This window comes from Crinia signifera, chromosome 1, assembly GCF_055691185.1.
Source record: "Crinia signifera chromosome 1, ASM5569118v1, whole genome shotgun sequence".
Classification (NCBI taxonomy): Eukaryota; Metazoa; Chordata; class Amphibia; order Anura; family Myobatrachidae; genus Crinia; species Crinia signifera.
Window position 1 is genome coordinate 463,965,469 of NC_139217.1, and position 19,374 is coordinate 463,984,842.

The following is a 19,374-nucleotide window of genomic DNA, read 5'->3' on the forward strand; positions in this document are numbered from 1 at the left end:
TAAGTAGAGACTTACTTATCACACTGAAGGGTGAAAAAATCATTCGATGGTGAGTTACCATCGATTGTTTTTTCCTCGCGGCCACATTCGAGTGGAAGTGGAAGCGTACACGCATGGTAGGGGAGGCGTGTGTTTGGCGGAGCTGCTTTTTTTGACATGGAAGGTAGGGATGGCCATCGACCATCGATGATTCAAAATCATCAATGGTTCATGGCCGATGTCGAATATTTTTGCCATCGATGGGGGAGAACCAGATGGTTTCCCTCCATCGATGGAATAGCAAAACGATGTTTTGCTTTTTTATTTTTTTCAAAGTGCCGGGACACGGAGCATAGCTCCGCCCCCCGACACCTGCAAAGCCCCGCCCCCGTGTTTTGATTGGCCCACAGGCCAATCAATCAAACACAATGGCTGACCATCGATATGTAAAAATATCGATGGTCAGCCATTGCATAGTTTAGTACTATCGATGGCCAGTTGCAGAATTGCCATCGATGGCAACCATCGATGGCAATGGCAACGATGGCCATCCCTAATGGAAGGTGGCCTCTTTTAGCTGTATAGAAGCTGCAACCCCTGCACCTATGGTAGTTACGCCCAAGATTCCCCCCGTAATTAGGAGCCACAGGTTATAGCCCGACGGTGTCGATGTGATATTTTACAGCCACAACTGTGCATCAATTGTGCTAAAGTGAATATATGGTTTGTGATTCCAGATAAAAGTAAGGAGATGCATCTCTACGTCACGGAATCCGACACGTCCGGCGGTGAATTCTGGAGAGAAATACCAGGTATTTTTGCATTCGGATAAAATCACTGATATCCGTCATCCTGAGATAAAGGAAATTGCCTGCAATGTTTAGAGCAAAGGTCCGGAATAAATAGCATTTGAAGCGGGTGATTTGCAGGGGAATCGGCAAATATATAAAAAGGAAAAAAAAAATTCAAAAGGAAAAAAAAAAATGATAAAACACAATAACAACCAGCTAATAGCTGTCGGATTATTAATTGCAGAGGACGCATGAAAGGGGGATTTTAGAACATATACAATGAGATAGCCGGCGAGAGCATGAAATGACAATAATTGAAATGTTTCTTACAAACCTTCCATTAAAAAGGATCAAAGCTTATTGCTTTTTATATCTGTCAGACAGACATTAAAGGTGTTTTATTGCATCTCTTTCAACATTTATATTATCTTCATGATAATGATCTCTACACAAAATGTATAATACATTTACAAAAATTACATTATACAAATTAAATGAAACCACCTTTTTACTGATTGCTAAACGTCTCCGAGGGGTTTGGGGAGTACGTGATTAGAAGTTCTGATACTAAGTTGTCTGTTGCAGTGTCTTAAGGAGAAGGTTTTGCTTTCTTGGGAGCAGGGAAATCTAATTTTCCATTTATGTAATGCAAACTGCCTTGCCTTTGACTATTCACGGTTAATTGACTGTCAAACGAGGTTGTTATCCTGAGGCAATGTCTGCAAATTTGCCTGTCAAATGAGACAGAGAGAGCAGGCAGCAGAGAGAGAGAGGCTGAGAGGGGCAGGGAGAGAGGAGCCGGATGGCTGTGTGCAGCAGTGAGATCAGGGGGCAGCTACACTGACAGCCAGGGGCCACCAGGAGCCCAGGAACCTCCTTATGTACAGACACGTGCATTGTGTGTGTGATACTGCGGTCACAGGAAGAGGACAAATCAATGCACTTACCTCCATACAACATATTAATTCTATCTATCTATGTATCTATGTATGTATCTATCTATCTATCTATCTTTCATATTCTATCTATCTATCTATCTATCTTTCATATTCTATCTATCTATCTATCTGTCTATCTGTCTGTTTCATATCTATCTATCATATATTTCTATATATCTGTTTCATATCTATTTATATATTTATCTATCTATTAATCTATTTGTCTATCTTTTTCTCGTTCTATAATCTATCTATCTAATCTATCTATCTTTCTGTTTATCTATATCTATCTATCTATGTAACTACCTAACTATTTATCTGTGTTTCATATCTATGGCCCTTATTCTGATCGGTGCGGATATTCCCGCATTCTTACGGAGCGGTCCGCACGCCACGGTGTTCTGCCGCGTGCGGCCATCGTCCGTAGAAACGCCCACGTGTCCTCCGCATTCGGACGGACTCACTCTTTAAGAACAGGGCGTGTTTACGGACGACATACAAACCATGCGTGTGCGGGAGAAACACTCCGATTCTGCACGGTATTACAGAGTATTACAGAGTATGCTCGGGAATACCGCATCCGAACGGGAGCCAAGCGGTGCTACCGCCCGTAAGCGGTGTATTTACGCCAAACAACCCACTATTATGTCAATTCTGCAATACATCACATGACCCACTTATTCAATTACCTATCCTCATAAAAAAATGCTTATTTGGAATTGGAATCAATTAGATTCCAATATATCCTTACAAGCATGCCTAACACATGCATTGCACACATTAACCCTTACAGCAATTGAAGTGCAATGGTTTCAATTAAAGCACTGACAAGCGTCCTATTAGTGAGTAATGAGTAAAGGAGTCGATTTTATTGGGTTCAGGTGTTAATGCTTGTAGTCATTAGGCGGTCCGTTCGCCTCCCGCAGGAACGAGTGGTGTCCGCAAAGCAATAGTGGCCTTTTGGACACCGCACATTTCTTCCCTTTTTGTTCGCGTGCATTCGGAGTGGTATCCGAATGCACGCCCCCCAACATAAGTGTACTCCCCCGTGTCCGCCCATGTTTCCGCCCCGTTTTGCCCACTTTGAAACTACGCCCATGTGTCATTCCGCATGACGCCCATAATACGCCCATATTTCCCGAATGATTGCGGTGACCAGTTTTGTACGGGATTTGCCCGAACAGGTACGGAGTCAAGGCGTGGCACATGCGCGTAGCGTTCTCCACGCATGCGCAGACGCCGTAAAGACGCGATCCGAAAGTATGCGGTAAAGTACGCGTCAATCAGAATAAGGGCCTATATATATATCTATCTATTAATCTATTCATCTATCTTTTTCTCTATTTATCATCTCATTATCTATCTATATATTTATCTATCTATGTATCTCATATATATCTATTAATCTATTTGTCTATCTTTTTCTCTATTATCTCATTATCTATCTATCTAACTGCCTATTAATCTCATATATATATATATATATAGTATACTCCAGGTGTGGCACTCGTCGCCCATTCACTTCAATAAATGCAGGATGCCTTTATAATAACTTCAACGTTTCAAAATTTAATTTTTTCGTCAGGAATAAATACAAAGTAACAAACACCAACCTTATATGCAATATCCCAAATGAGACAGAAGCCGTAGCGCGCCAATCGACGCCCACTTCTCCCTCCCCGCATACATATGACGTCATAGCAAAGAGACAAAATTGCATACAATGAAATCACCATGGAAACATATATACAAACATTTAAAAAAGACATATAAATGAGGATACTGGAAGCATTAACATTGCAGAAATATATCCGTATACATGTGTATAACCAGAATTAAGTAGAATTAAGTATTCATCTTCTAAATACACTAAGAGGTAATACCTCGTTTAAACCTTTAGGTGCGAGTGCATCCAATTCATGGATCCACCACGCCTCTCTTTGCAAGAGCCATCGGGCTCTATCACCACCTCGACTTGCGGGGGGGATACCATCAATGGCTCGGAATTTAAAGCTGCTAAGGGGATGTTTATTTTCAAAGAAGTGTCTTGCGACTGGTTGGTCGCTATGACCAGTTTCCCATGCGCTCCTAATACTACTTCTATGCATAGATAATACTACTTCTATGCATAGAACGTATATCTATGCATAGAAGTAGTATTAGGAGCGCATGGGAAACTGGTCATAGCGACCAACCAGTCGCAAGACACTTCTTTGAAAATAAACATCCCCTTAGCAGCTTTAAATTCCGAGCCATTGATGGTATCCCCCCCGCAAGTCGAGGTGGTGATAGAGCCCGATGGCTCTTGCAAAGAGAGGCGTGGTGGATCCATGAATTGGATGCACTCGCACCTAAAGGTTTAAACGAGGTATTACCTCTTAGTGTATTTAGAAGATGAATACTTAATTCTACTTAATTCTGGTTATACACATGTATACGGATATATTTCTGCAATGTTAATGCTTCCAGTATCCTCATTTATATGTCTTTTTTAAATGTTTGTATATATGTTTCCATGGTGATTTCATTGTATGCAATTTTGTCTCTTTGCTATGACGTCATATGTATGCGGGGAGGGAGAAGTGGGCGTCGATTGGCGCGCTACGGCTTCTGTCTCATTTGGGATATTGCATATAAGGTTGGTGTTTGTTACTTTGTATTTATTCCTGACGAAAAAATTAAATTTTGAAACGTTGAAGTTATTATAAAGGCATCCTGCATTTATTGAAGTGAATGGGCGACGAGTGCCACACCTGGAGTATACTATACCTGCATTCTTCTTTGCTGTGAAGGCACCGGCCAGATATCTACAAGTTACGGGGAGTGCCGGACCCCTCTTGGTTATATATATATATATATATATATATAGCTATCTATCTCATATCTATTTTTCTATGTATCTACCTTCTTATCTATCAACTCATTATCTATATATCTATGTAATCTATCTAATCTATCTATCTTTCTATCTATCTAATCTATCATTTTATGTCTACCACCTTAGATGTATCTGTCATAACTATTTAATGGCAGGTATCTATGAAATTTTAAAATGTTCACTAACTGTAACTGAAATTCCAAGTCTATCTCTTACCTCACTGGCCCAGTATTGCAGCTGTGTTGTAGTATTGCTGCAGTGTTGGAGTATTGCAGCTGTGTTGGAGTATTGATGTGGTGTCGGAGTATTGCAGCGGTGTTGGAGTATTGCTGTCAGAGTATTGCTGTGACATTGGAGTATTGCTGTGGTATTGGAGTATTGCTGTGGTGTCGGAGTATTGCAGCGGTGTTGGAGTACTGCTGTCAGAGTATTGCTGTGGCATTGGAGTATTGCTGTGGTATTGGAGTATTGCTGTGGTGTCGGAGTATCGCAGCGGTGTTGGAGTACTGCTGAGCTTCCCTGTGATATTCTATTCATAGTTTACAGCAATAGAAGTGTTTCCTCACTACTGCTGTCCAATCAGGATTACCTTGAGTTATTTATTACGGCCTTATTATGTGTATAAAGTATGCATGTATTTCTGTATGTACTGTGTATGCATGTATGCATGTTGGAAGTTCTACCATACAGTATATGCCGTCAGTTCCATAACAATGGAGAGGGCAGCAGATGCATGTACAGCTGATCCTATTGGGATGCAGGCCACTAACCAGAACAGTAGGAAATATGGCAGATTACAGCATGGCCCTGCTTGGTGGAGAAAGGGTTTGCACTTTGTGAATTATCACGAGGATGAAGATGCAGTTACACTGATGATGCGATGATATCATCGCTCAGCACTGATGCATGATGATGTCAGGCTTCACATCTCTTTGCTAGAAAACCTCATCTTCTGCATCATCCATTAGAGACCAGAGGGACAGTGGGGAGACATGCTTAAGATGAGATGGGGACACATAATGAGGTGACAGAAAAGGGACCTCTGCTCAGTTTTTGCACCGTATCCCCAGGGACTGAGCATTATTTGAATATATTTCTTTTTTAGAAAAGCTGTAAAATGCTGGTTGCATAAGTATTCACCCCTGCTGGGTAGTGCTTTGTACAACCATTGTTGCTGCAGTAATGCTGTGTATACACAGGTATATAGGGTACACACGGTGAGATTTCCACTATTTTTCTATTCGAAATCGATTGGGCATCAAATGGTTTGATGCAGATTCGATCCCGATGTGCGTTCACGTTTACTGGAAATCGAAAAGAAAAATAGTCTTGCCAGGCAAGACGATATAGTAGAAATCGAATCAAATGCCAGATCGATTTAACGGTATATCGAATCGAAAGCCACATCTCACCGTGTGTACCCACTATTAATATAACTACATAGTCAAAATTGAATGGAAATGGAATCGAAATCGAATGCTTTCGGTGGCATTCGATGCAGATCCGATCCCGATGCGTGTTCACGTATAGTGGAAATCAAAAAGAAAAAAGTGTTGCATATAGAACTCAAATTGAATGAAATTCCACATCTACACAGGGTTTGATCTGGCATTCGATTTGATTCGATTTGGCATTCGATTTCGGTTCGATATGCCAGTCGATTTCTATTATATAGTCTTGCCTGGCAAGACTTTTTTTCTTTTTGATGTCTGCTATACATGAACGTACATTGGGATCGAATCTGCATCGATTGCTGCTAAAAGCATTCGATGTGTATTTGATTTCGATTTGATTTCAATTCGATTTTGCTACTGTACGCAAAATCGAATAGAAAAATATCTCACCGTGTGTTCCCTCTATAGCCTGGACAGTTTTAAAGTTCGTCTGGGTTTGCTCACTATCGGGCCTGATTCTGATTTGGGAATAAAGAATATACACAGCCTAACCAACAGGCCTGAATCAGTCCCACAGCTACTATCATTTCCTTGCACTTCTCACCAATCAGAACCAGGCCCACTGTGGGGAATTACTTTTGCCCATTCTTCCTGTGGATTTGCTCCAGGTTGCTCATGGTGGTTGGATGACACTTGTGGTCTGCAGATATTGGCACAGATTCTCCAATGGTTTGCAATCTGGAGTTTTCTGGAGGTTTCTAGCAGACTGCAGCAGGTTGTTCTGATGCCGCCACCTCCACACTTCACCGTTGGGATGGAGTTTGCTGGGTAATAGGCGCTGCGGTGTTCGGTATATGAAACCCATAGAAGCCTATTCAGTTAAACACTGAGATCACATGCTGGTGAACTCTCTCTAGTTGGATTTAGTCGGTGCTACAACCTGTTTAGAATTGGGGCCAAAAGACTCTGTTTTTGTCTCATCTACTCAGCGAGCCTTGTTTAGGCTGGGAGGGGAGGCAGTCATTAGATTGACGGGGATTAGGTCGACAGTGAGAAGGCCGACAGATCGACCTGGTCAAAAGATCGACACAAGCAAAAGGTTGACATGAAAAAGGTCGATATGAAAAAAAAGATCGACATGAATAAAAAAAAAAAACTAAAGTTGGAGCTTCCACAGAACAGGAGTTGAATACTATTGCAATCATTACTTTTTATTGAAAAAAAAAATCTGGAGACAAATTATGTATGAGAAACTCTTTCCAGTATATTCTGCGTCAGTTCTAATAAAGACAAATCTCTACTAGACCTAAATGCCTGCTCCTCAGGGGCGGAGCCCAGATATCATGTGACCAGACACAGTGAGATATCTCACAGAGGAGGACCGAAGAAATGGCTCCTCGGTCAATGGCCAGGATATTTGAAGGGTTCCAGGCTATAAGATAACATGTCTGTTGGTCTGACAGACAGGTTTTATGACAATGTGTGTCCAGCAATAGCCTCTGGTGTAAAACACGCACACTAAAACAAAAAGTTTTTAACTATAGAGAGTAGAAATGTATAGAAATATTGCAAAGTCCTCACTGTATATTGTATACTTGGGAGCCTTGGAACATATTCTTCTATCCATAACAATGTAACAATAATGTCATCGCCTCCACCGCAGACTTTGCCGGTTACTCTTTTTATAAGTATATAAAGTTGGATGTCAATTCAACAAAATAACAAGAAATAATAAAAAAAAAAAACATTTCTGGCGGGATATCGGTCTCATAATGCGTTTGATTAACTTTTGCATCATGTTCTCAGCGGGTCACCGATGCATCGTTATCTCGCGGACCTTCCTCCACCTTTATTGCCCCAACTTGTTGAAATGTCGGCGATAAAAACAGGATATAAAAAAAATTAAAAAATAAAAGAGAGGCGGAATAATAAAAGTAGTGCCGGCTTCCTTCCGCACACTAGCAGATGCCAATAATCTCCTAACAGCCACCACTAAATAAGTAAAACTCCATCTGCACAAAGCAGGATACGGTGGTTAATCCAGCGAGAGGGTGCAGTGACCTCCTCGCCGCCGGTGGCAATGTACCGCTCTGAATGGGCCCTTAAACTGAAATTTATGTTGTCACTTCACTGCCCGTGAAACTGTTTTAATTTTAAAAAAGGCAATTACTCCGCAGCCATAAATGGACCAGGGAGGGGGGGATAGATGGCTGAAATTTCAACATCAACAAACCCATTTAAAAAATAGGTTTTCTCGCTTTTTTTGTCTGTAGGAGAAGCCAGCCAGGAAAACAGCACATCGCACCCACTAAAGAAGGACGTCGGGAGCATGGGAAAAGGTAATAGCATCTCTTAACTATTTGCAGCCTATGTCACGGATATCGGCCCAGCGGAGGCCTTATTGCCAGTGTTTACGGCATTTCAAAGGGGGCACTGATATGGGGGTTAGTCTGACAATGGGGGCATCCAAGATTCCATGGCCCTGCCCCCAGCAGGCGGCATGAATAATTCCCTTATTTTAACTGAGCATGTGCAACTGTCCTAATCCCCCCACCTCACCCTCCAAAAATAATATCCATCCTGGGGGGTATATTAATAATATTGTACAGAGATTTCTCTGTGTTAGATTAAGAAATTGCCCCCCCCCCCCCCCCCCCGTGTTGACTCGGAAAGATTGATATGCAACCTCCGACTGGCCATCCCTATACCAAACTATAACAAACATGGCCGTACTCCAGATTATTCATGGCGGCCAGTGGTGGTTCCAAGGAAGTGGCTGCAGCACAATTCAAAATTCAAATACCCACTGCCACCAACTGCCATTCCAAACTGACTCAACAAATCTAAAACACTCTGCACATGTTGCATCTGCCCCACCTGCAACGCAGCGTGTTTTTTCCCAATTTTTTTTGCTTTTTTGCTTTATTTAAACATAAATCAGGCCCATTGGTGCATAAACTAAATGAATAATGTTAATTGTTCAGAGAGGTTTTTTTTATGTGGTCTAGCAATAATTTTTTAACAAGACTTTCTTAAAAAAAATGCTGCTCAGCGTTTGATGGGTGCGCTCATAAATACGGTGGGTGTGCCCAGAAAACCGTTGGGCATTCCCATTGAAATGCACCGGCATGTGAAAGGATGTATCAACATACACATCCATTTGCATGCTGATGCGGGTGTTCGGTTGGCGAAGGGGGGGGGGGGGGGCGTTCGTAAGAAAGTAGCGAAAGAACGCTACTTAGCGAGATGGTCCATAGAGTGCCCTGATCACAATAAAGATGGTATTAACGATGAATGGCCTAGTAACGGTGCTGGTGCAAGGCACCGGAGAGCCCCAGCTGGGGGTGGGCTGTGCTCCAAACCGGCTGGGGGGGTGCCGGTAATTGAGGCGGCAGGCTGCCGCGGCGTTCCACAGGGGGGTTGTTGGCAGGGGGTGTCAGTGTGCCGCATCATTCCACGGGGGGGGGGGATCTGGTGATGCGTCGGCCGTCTAGTCTCCCCCCCCCGGAGGGGGAGGAGAGTTGCAGCCGCCGCCGGTGCCACTCATCTCCATCCCGGGGGGGGGGGGGCAGCTGCAAACTTCCACCCGCAAGTGGCCGGCGCCCTAGAGCTAGTGGTGGTGCCGGCCCTGCCTAGTAAACACAGATCACCCCATTTATACGATGATTACAGGAGGTCATTTAGAAGAGGGCATTACAGTATGTGGCAAGGAGGTAACAGGGCGAACAACAGACCGAACATTTATAACTAACGTTTTGTACTTATTCGCTAATAACTGAAAGCCCTGTACCCTTATTGAGAAGACGTCCGGGTCACCTGCCCTCAGTGGCTTACTTACATGGGGTACATATACCACCCCTTGCCTTAGAATGCCCCTCTCTGCCCTACGTCAGTAAATTGCCATGTATCAAGAATCCCACTTAAAAGCAATCTTTGCAAATGTATTAAGGAAGGACTTAAACAAGGTCATATATATATTGTCCTAGACCAGGTCTAGTCTACAATAGACAGCCCGGTTTTATACCTTACTTCTCTCTTAAAGGTTGAACACATTAGAGTCCATTACAATACGCCCTTCATTGTACGTCTGCATTTTAAATACTTGTGGTTAACTCCTTCATTGCCCCGGGGCTCAGAAGCCATCAGTCTGCCTGAAAGCTGCGAATCGCTGGCCAGCCCCCACTGAAAGGGTTAGCGGCAACGTCAGGCGGGCAACTGGCTTTTGAACCATATTTTACGCTTGACAAGCAACATATGAATAATATATAGGGCTTGGGTGGATATAATTGAGATTAATGCATGCATATCAATCAATACATGACACGGTAATATAATACTTTAAAATAATATATTGCATTGATTTATATTCATGGATTTCAGCACTAGATCTATGGCTTGCTCATGGAACGCTTGAAAGCTGGTTAAAGTCTCTTTTGTCTTCTATTAATAAATAGAGGCATGTAACAGCCCCTGCAGCCGTGCTAAGGAGACCCTGCTGTGTTTCTCTCATTGCAGAAGAACTGCAGAAAGTTTTGTTTGAGCAGATCGATCTGAGGCGGAGGCTGGAGCAGGAATTCCAGGTGTTAAAGGGGACCCCGTCCTTCCCCGTATTCAGTAAGGAGCATTCCCTGTCTACTCCTCTGTGGTGTCATGTTTGCTGTTTGTGTTATATCTCCTGTATACACCTGTGCAAACTGCACATCCTGGCATGCCACACACAGGCATTATAACACAGCGCCAACCAGGGACGTGCGGTGAGGTAAATGGCTGAAGAGTCCCTGGCAAGTACCAGAGCCAGATTTGCACACAATATATGAGCCCAGGGGTACATGCCGGCATTATACACATGTGCTGCAGTATACACTGCTACAGATTTGCTGAGTTTTAATAAGAGATGTGCAGAAAAGGTAACCTGGTGAGGCACTGTAGGTGAGGCATTGTAGGTGAGGCACTGTAGGTGAGGCACTGCCTCACCTACCATAGACTTTTTACTCCAGAGTTTTGTCAATAAAAATTATTAAAATAATAAAAAATAAGAATTTTTTTTAAATATTCTTTGTATCTTTTACATACTTTATCAATTAAAAACGCCGGCATATACGCTAGTATAATAGGAAAGGCTGTGCCTCACCTGCCTCACCCCACCACATGCCACTGGCGCCAACCACCCACTTCTGTAGCACATCTTTACTGTACACTTATCTCATATGGCACTTTTGGGACCATGCGTCTATATAAAAATATGTTTGTAGGTAGATAGATAATGAGAGAGACAGAAATATAGATAGATAGATCTTTAAGAAATAGATTATTTATTGCCAGTTATTTATATAGCGCACACATATTCCGCAGCTCTGTACAGAGAATATTTGAACACTCACATCAGTCCCTGCCCCAGTGGAGCTTGCAATCTATATTCCCTACCACATGTACACGTACCCACACAGTTATACCTCCCAACCGTCCCAGTTTTTAGGGACTGTCCCACGGTGGGGGGGGGGGGGGGGGCATTTGGGAGTCCCCCCAGCCTGAAGGGAATAGACACACAGGGGGAAATTTACTAAAGGAAATTTGTAAAAAAATAGGTGTATTTGTATCCAGAAATCAGGGCCGGCCTTAGGCATAGGCCAACTAGGCAATTGCCTAGGGCATTTGGAATGCTTAGGGGCATCAGCAGCTTCTGCTGATTAAAATGATATGCAGCATGCCTATATTCTGTGTGTGAGTGAGGCCATTGCCCCTGTTTGGGCTGTGCACAGAATGTGTGCACTGTTTCTATTTAAAATATTGCGGGTAGGAGCACCAAAATGATGACTGCTATGATGAGGGTTGATGGTGCTGGGAAAGGGGAGCAGGGTCAGAGGCAGGACTAGTGGCGGTGCTAAGGGGCGCCAGCCAAAATCTTGCCTAGGGTGTCATTTAGGCTAGGGCCGGCTCTGCCAGAAATACACTTATTTTTGACATTTACTAACCCGAAAATACGGCAATTCGTAGTCGTATTGATGTGCTATCAATACGAATACGAATGGCCGTATTTTCGGGATAGTAAATGTCAAAAATAAGTGTATTTCTGGATACAAATACACCTATTTTTTACAAATTTCCTTTAGTAAATTTCCCCCACAGCGTCTATTCAGCGACGCAGAGGGCAGAAACAGGGGCGTGGCCAGACGATGCCCTCATTTGCACAGACCCCACTTCCGTTTACATAGGCCACGCCCCTTTGAGGTATGCACACAGACATTCTAGTGTTAATTTTTTCGTTGGGAGCCAATGAACCTACCACTATATTGTTGGATTGTGGAGTACCCGGTGGAAACCCACGCAAGCACAGTTAGGGCCATGGTGGGAATGGAACCCGTGACCTCAGTGTTATAAGGCAGCAACACTAACCATTACAGCGTCCTTGCATAAACACATATATATTATATAGATAGATAATAATATATCTGATAGATAGATAGATAGATAGATAGATAGATAGATAGATAGATATTAGAGACAGATAAATAGATAGATTAAAGAGACAGATAGATGAGGAATTCTAGCCGCTATGTGTATTATTCGCAAACAGCGAACAAATGATCGAATACAAGTGTTTTACTGTAAAATAAATGCTCTACTTACATTATCGGTACATACATGAGATATAGAACATATTTGGGTCATTGAGCCACTTTAAGTCACTCCCACCTGCAAGCCTAAAAACAGCTGTCACTCATAAGGCGCCCCTGTATACCTGTCCGGTACCTTTACCCACAAATTAATACATTTTGTATTTTCTCACCCAAAAAATGACATTATTGGCCAAATAATTACAAATGTTGATATGGTGTATTTTGGAGCAGCACCACGCTGTCTGAGTCCGGGCAGTCGGGATCCCGACGTCGGGCTAATGACTGTCGGGATCCCGAATGTCGGAACCCTATACCACACCCTTTTGAAGCATCCTCTGCATAGTGCATAAAGGGTTACAGTCCTCTCAGACCACCTCTAAGTGATTATCCCCATCAGGACCTATATCTTATATATATAATATTTATAGCCTGGTCCCAGGAGCGCTGTTTGAGAACTTGGCTCGCCCGCTTGTTTCCTGTTTTCTCCCTATAAGGTTGGTTATAATTGTAAGGAGAGTGGCTGTTTAATGTGCGCCCTGCAGCCTGAAGGCTCTTATCCATTACTGAGAGCCAGCGCTGTGTACACTGACAGTCACTATGTGCACTAGGTACAGGCCCGGCCATTCGCCTCTTTAATAATTTCTACTTACTGGCTGCCTTCCAGTTCCTGCCGGAGCAGCTGCACTTTCAGCTGGTCCATTTGTCTCCTCTGCAGAGTGCTCAATGCAGGGTGCCTTCTTAGCCAATCATTCCGCAGGGAACATGACTGCGAATGGCGATGGATAGATAAGATAGATAGATAGATAGATAGATAGATAGATAGATAGATAGATAGATAGATAGATAGATAGATAGATAGATAGATAGATAGATAGATAAAACAGATGTAGTAGAATTTCCAAACTATCTATAAACTAACACACACATTTATATATATATAAATATATATATATATATATATACAGTATATATATATGACGATGTGCTGCACATTACCCCATGTATGTCCATTCTAATACAATTGATCTCCTTCATTTATTAACAGATAACTTCCATGACCAAATGAAGCGGGAGCTGGCGTACAGAGAAGAAATGGTCCAGCAGTTACAAATTGTAAGTGACAATCACACTATGGCCCTTATTCAGATGTGATCGCAGTACAAATTTGTTCTCAAAATGGGCAAAACCATGTGCACTGCAGGTGGGGCAGATGTAACATGTGCAGAGAGAGTTAGATTTGTGTGAGTTATTTTGTTTCTGTGCAGGGTAAATACTGGCTGCATTATTTCTACACTGCAATTTAGATTTCAGTTTCAGCACACCCCACCCAAATGCAACTCTCCCTGCACATGTTACTTCTGCCCTACCTGCAGTGCAGCATGGTTTCGCCCATTTTGAGAACAGTTTTGTACTGCGATCAGATGTGAATAAGGGCCTGTATATACAGTATATACATATTCAGCGCTCCGTGTATATATTCCATACTCCTGGATGATGTCAGGCTAAGTTCTGAGTATAGAGGATGTCCCATCAAGGGCAAAGAGTCTATCTGCATACAATAATTTGGGGGTTTATTTTCCTGTATACCCCATATGTGTTACGATGGGGTACTGCCCTGAACAACCGAAAGGTTCGAGCATATATGACAAATGAGGGTAGTTCTATTGGGTGTGTGCATAATATTATTTAAATTGAAAACTTTAAGTTTAATACATTTTATTATAAATGGTCATGTGATGTCAGGCACCCGCCCCTAGCAGGCATCTGCCCCTAACTGCATCTTACTTGTAAGATGTCCGCTGAGTTTGTTGGATTTAGTTATCGATCTATTGGCTGCTCAAGGGCTGATTTCTCAAATACATTATGTTTAGTTGGTTTAGAGCAGGGGTGGCCAAACCGGTCCTCGAGATCTACCAACGGTCCATGTTTTCCAGATCGCCTAGCTGGTGCACAGCTGTAGTCATTACTAACGGTCACATTTTCAAACCTGCTGCATTCATTCCTACTATAGATCCACAGGTTGCCTGGAAAACATGCACCGTTGGTAGATCTTGAGGACACCACCCCTGGTTTAGAGCGTAACTCTAATCCCGGTCCTATTGCGTTCCTTCCAAGGGGGGAGATTTATTATCCCCAATTGGTCATTTGCTGGGCCACCTCCCTGTGACCTCCCAGGAACACCCACTGAAAATCACATTCTCTGAGTTCACCTCTGATTTAGGCCCACTGTATTCATCTACTGTGCAGTTCCCAGTGGGGCCACTAAGTGGCGCTGGAGGGCTGAAATCTGGAAAATATATTGCAATAAAATTGACAAGATGAGATGAGATGAGATGTTGCCCATAGCCAGAGCCAGATTAAGGTCTAAATGGGCCTGGAGCTGAAAATTATCAATGGCCTATTATGCACAATAATAGGGGTTGTGGCCAGCACCTAATAATGTGGGGGGGGGCGGGACCAGTGTTCTGTTTGGGTGGTCTGCTCATGGGTGTGTCTGTATTTGTGTAAATACTTTCAACTAATTATATATGCCTGGAAAAGGCAGGGGGCTGGCATAAGAAAAATGCAGGGAGATATATTGGCGGGTGCACTCCAAAGGTGCACATGCAGGATACCGATGTTCTAAGATACATGCGGGGTGAGGCGGCACTCCAGTCATAAAAAAATACTGAAAACCGAAACTTGGTAGACAATATGTCAGCACCTTTTATGTGGCTACCTAAATTTACCACACCATATACCCCTTATACAAATCATGCAACACAATAGTAACCCCCTTATACTGTACTTGCCTCTTACACATTGTGCCACATGGAATGAGCCAAAATTCACACTGACTGAGCCACAATTCACACTATGGCACACAGATTGAGTCAAAATTCACGTTATGCCACACAGATTAAGGCAAAATACACATTTTGCCACATGGATTGAGCCAAAATACACATTATTATACCAAACAGATTGAGCAATAATGCACAATATGCTTCATAAATAGGGGCATTGCGCACTGAAGGCACGCATTAAAAATTTACACCATAATGCCCATTACATGTTAAGCCAAACACCATATTCTCCATTACGTATTATGCCAAACACCATAATGCCTATGAAAAATGATGCTACTTAAGTGTTGCTTACCAACATGTTCATTGCCAGGGGTTCCTTGCTTATTGCCAGGGGTTCCATGCTCATTGCCATGTGGGATTACATGCTCATTGCCAAGGGGGAATATATTCTTGCGGTAACTGGGGGATAGCCGCCACCGGGCAGAAATGACAGCCATTGACAGCTGGGCAGAGAGCAGGGGGCTGCCTGGCTGTATTCAGAGCACTGCATGTCCCGGCTATTTGAAATAATACCCCTTTCACACCAGAAAATGCAGGGATTTACCCGGGAATATGGCCCCAAGATCATGCAGGGACATTCCCGGACTGGACCGTTTTACACCAGCCTAGTCCCTGCATTTTTTTGTGTGAGGGGGAGAGGAAACAACCCCCGCCCCCTTTAAACAACCAGCTACATCTTCGGAACCAACTGACCGATTTACATGTAGGCTTCAAATGATTTTGGTCCCGTGAAACTGGGCCATTTGGTTCCAGAGAAATCTGTCAAACAACATGAACAGCCATGAAATTACATTTCAGAAATGAAAAAAATTGGTTTACCTGCAATATCTCTAGAACCAATGAACCCATATGGACCAGGTATCAGATTGAAGGCCCAGCGATTTGGGTTCGACTGAGATCAACCTCAAGCTTCTGTGATGCCGGAGGGGGAACTGGCAGCCGTTGGAACCGGGTGGAGGTCGGAATTAGCGGGTCCCATGTTATCCTATGGGGAAAACGTTCTAGGTTTGCCTGTCGGTATCTCCGGTTCCCGGGGGGCTACCGACATGGGGCTGGGCTCGTTGGAAAGCTCTGGCCCTCAGCTACAGAATGGGCCTATTTGGAGAATGGGCCTGGAGCTGTAGCTCCATCAGCCCCATTGTTAATCCGGCCCTGCCCATAGCAACCAATCAAATTATATCTCTTATCTTAAGGTGCTAAATAAATAAATAATAAGTAGAATCTGGTTGCTATGGGCAACATCCAATCTTCAATAGAATGCCCATTTTAGCTAATTTACCCAGAGAAGGGGACGAATCAGCCCTGCTCATAGCATCCCCAGGGGCAGGTTGTCATTGGTAAAGATGAATGAACACAAGTGAGGAGAGCCGGTATACATGGTAGTAGGGAAGCCAATCCCGTTGCATTTTATTTCAATCCCGGCGGGTTCAGGATTGAAAAATTAAATTCAGAGATTCCCAGGATCCCAGGATTGGCCTCCCTAATAAGACAAACACGTCCGCCCCAACAAACTGTCCACTGAGCACATGTACTCACATAGGCGGGCGATGCAGCGGGGAACGGTGCTGGTGAGAGCGGCTATGCGGGTTGCAGTGGGCGGGCTGCACAGCATAACCTCTGACATGTCATGTTGCGCAGAGCTGCCCAGCCGGAGACGGGAGCCGCTGGACATCGTCGGGGCGGGTGCTCAGAAACAGCCGGGAATTAGACTGCGTATGCATGGCCAATCCTGGGATTTAAATCCCGGGAATTTTAGGGCCGAATCCTGGGATCCCGTCAATCCTGATCCCCGGATTGGCCACCCTAGATGGTAGGTGAGTAAGAGAGCTGTAATTGAAATGCAAGAAGAGGTCTGTGAGAACAGGAGGGAAGAGGGCCCTGCCCCAAAGAGCTTACAGTCTAGACAAGTTGCCTATCTGATCTAGGCTCTCTGTATATTACAACGTGCTAGAAGGGGGTGGCATTTTATAAACAATTTATCCATTTTCTAAAACGGTTACTGACCCGGCATCGTTTATTTCTACTACATTTTGTTACTTAATAATAGACCACAGGTTCTCAAACTCTGTCTTCAGGACCCCATACACTTCATGTTTTCCAGGTCACATGTGGATTTTTTTTTTAAATGACAGTTTGTGATACACAGAGACCTGGAAAACGTGACCTGTGTGGGGTCTCTAGGACGGTATTGGAGAACCACTGAAATAGGCTAATCCTACAGCGCCATCTAGTGTTTACTTTAGTTACAGGTTGTAATATGTATACTGGGAGCTTATACTGGGACATTTTCTACTGTTTGGAGAATTCAAGCAAACGTGTAACAATTATAATGTAGTCACTAAGTATGTGGTCATTGGCGCCTAAAATAAAAAGTTTCAATATTTATCTTAACTCTGCCGAGCAAACGCTACTAAGTTTGATAAATACAGTGATACAGGATAAATGAGGCTCATGTCTTGAGATTTGAAAGGGTATTCTGTAGGTATAAGTTTATTGTATGACCATGCACCAGCTAATACTAGATACACGTGTCTGTGTAATAATTAGTAATAACACAATGACACTGTGATTTCTTCTGACAGATCCCGTACGCAGCCAGTTTAATAAGGAAAGAAAAGCTCAGTACTCACCTGAGCAAAAGCTAAAAGGTAAGAATATGGCGTTAAACTGATCCCTACCATGTGTGAATGAGCCCTAAGGACAATGGACCTTATACTGGTTGATTCGGTCCTCCGCATGTTTGCACAGAGGACCGATGTTTTGCGTCTGTATAGCCTGAACCAGTGGTCCCCAAACTATCTTTATTTCCCCTGAAAGAGAAGCTTGGCAACTTAGAACTGTTCCCCAGTATGTACTACTTCGGACCCTGTAAATAACCATTTCCATTTTTCCTTTCCCAGCCGACACTGCAGCAGCTGCAACAAGAACATTTTTTTGTAAAATAATCAAATCCTCCAACTTGTATAAATTCCGAAAAGCAAAAGGATTCTGGTTGGGACCCCTGGTTCGATGAGTTCCAAGGACCTTTAAGTGATCAGACACTTTTACGTCATTGCATCTAGCAGCGAATTATTAGTAGACAACAGAAAACCCTGTCTGTGTGGACCTACTGGTGGAACCAAAGTACGTGTGACCATTTAACATGCACTATACCTCTGGGGGACCGGAGGCGGACAGCCACTGCACTTTTCTGGATACTGAATCCCCAGCCCGCATTAACAACAGGACTGTATGCCACATCCAATGCTGGTAATATAATGCTGCTGTAGGACGAGCTAAGCTTACGTCTCTGGCCCCCGACGATGTCCGGCGTTGGCCCCTCCGTCATCTTACTCTGCCTGCTGAATGGGTTAAACTGTATCATTCTGGAAATATTTTACAGTTTAATATTTAAGTGTAATTAAGAATATAATCTCTCATTCCAAAAGTATTTATGACTGTTCTTGTAGTTTCTTTAATATTTATGTGGACGAGAATCTATAATAAAAGCTATCAAGTGTTCCTTGGGTTTCCCATCACGTTATGTGTACATTGGAAGCTTTCCTGGCTCTCTCTTACATTATCTGTGCTGACCCCCACCCTATATTATTATTTATTCTCCTTTTGTTCTGTATTTCTCAAATAACAAGGTGCCATTGTTTGTATTCTCTTCCCTTAATACTTCTGTCTACTCCAAGAGTTCTCATGTTGAGTGTGATCAGGGTACAGTCACAATACTATGCTGACCCTATGACCCAGACCCATTTGATCATACATCTTAGAGATGCTTTACGTTGTGGCCTCATTATATGAGGGACATGCCCCCATCCCAATGGCCATAACCTCTCCACCAAGAGTATTGGTAAATCCCGGACCAGGACAAAACCCCCGGACCGCCGGACCGGACTTTAAACTCTGCATTCTGGAGCTTATAGCATCCGGTCCTGGG

At 43.3% G+C, this 19,374-nt stretch overlaps 1 protein-coding gene across 1 annotated transcript in view; it reads left to right on the forward strand.

Annotated features, from left to right (window-relative positions):
- The window catches only part of SKOR2 (SKI family transcriptional corepressor 2), a 34,683-nt gene extending 15,775 nt beyond the window's left edge, over positions 1-18,908 (forward strand). Inside the window, exons 4-9 of the mRNA XM_083158495.1 lie at positions 717-791; positions 8,254-8,319; positions 10,496-10,594; positions 13,643-13,710; positions 18,029-18,094; positions 18,347-18,908. Coding sequence (XP_083014621.1) covers positions 717-791; positions 8,254-8,319; positions 10,496-10,594; positions 13,643-13,710; positions 18,029-18,091 — 371 coding nt within the window. The 3' untranslated portion in view covers positions 18,092-18,094; positions 18,347-18,908. The remainder of the gene's footprint in view (positions 1-716; positions 792-8,253; positions 8,320-10,495; positions 10,595-13,642; positions 13,711-18,028; positions 18,095-18,346) is intronic.
- The last annotated feature ends 466 nt before the right edge of the window (positions 18,909-19,374 follow it).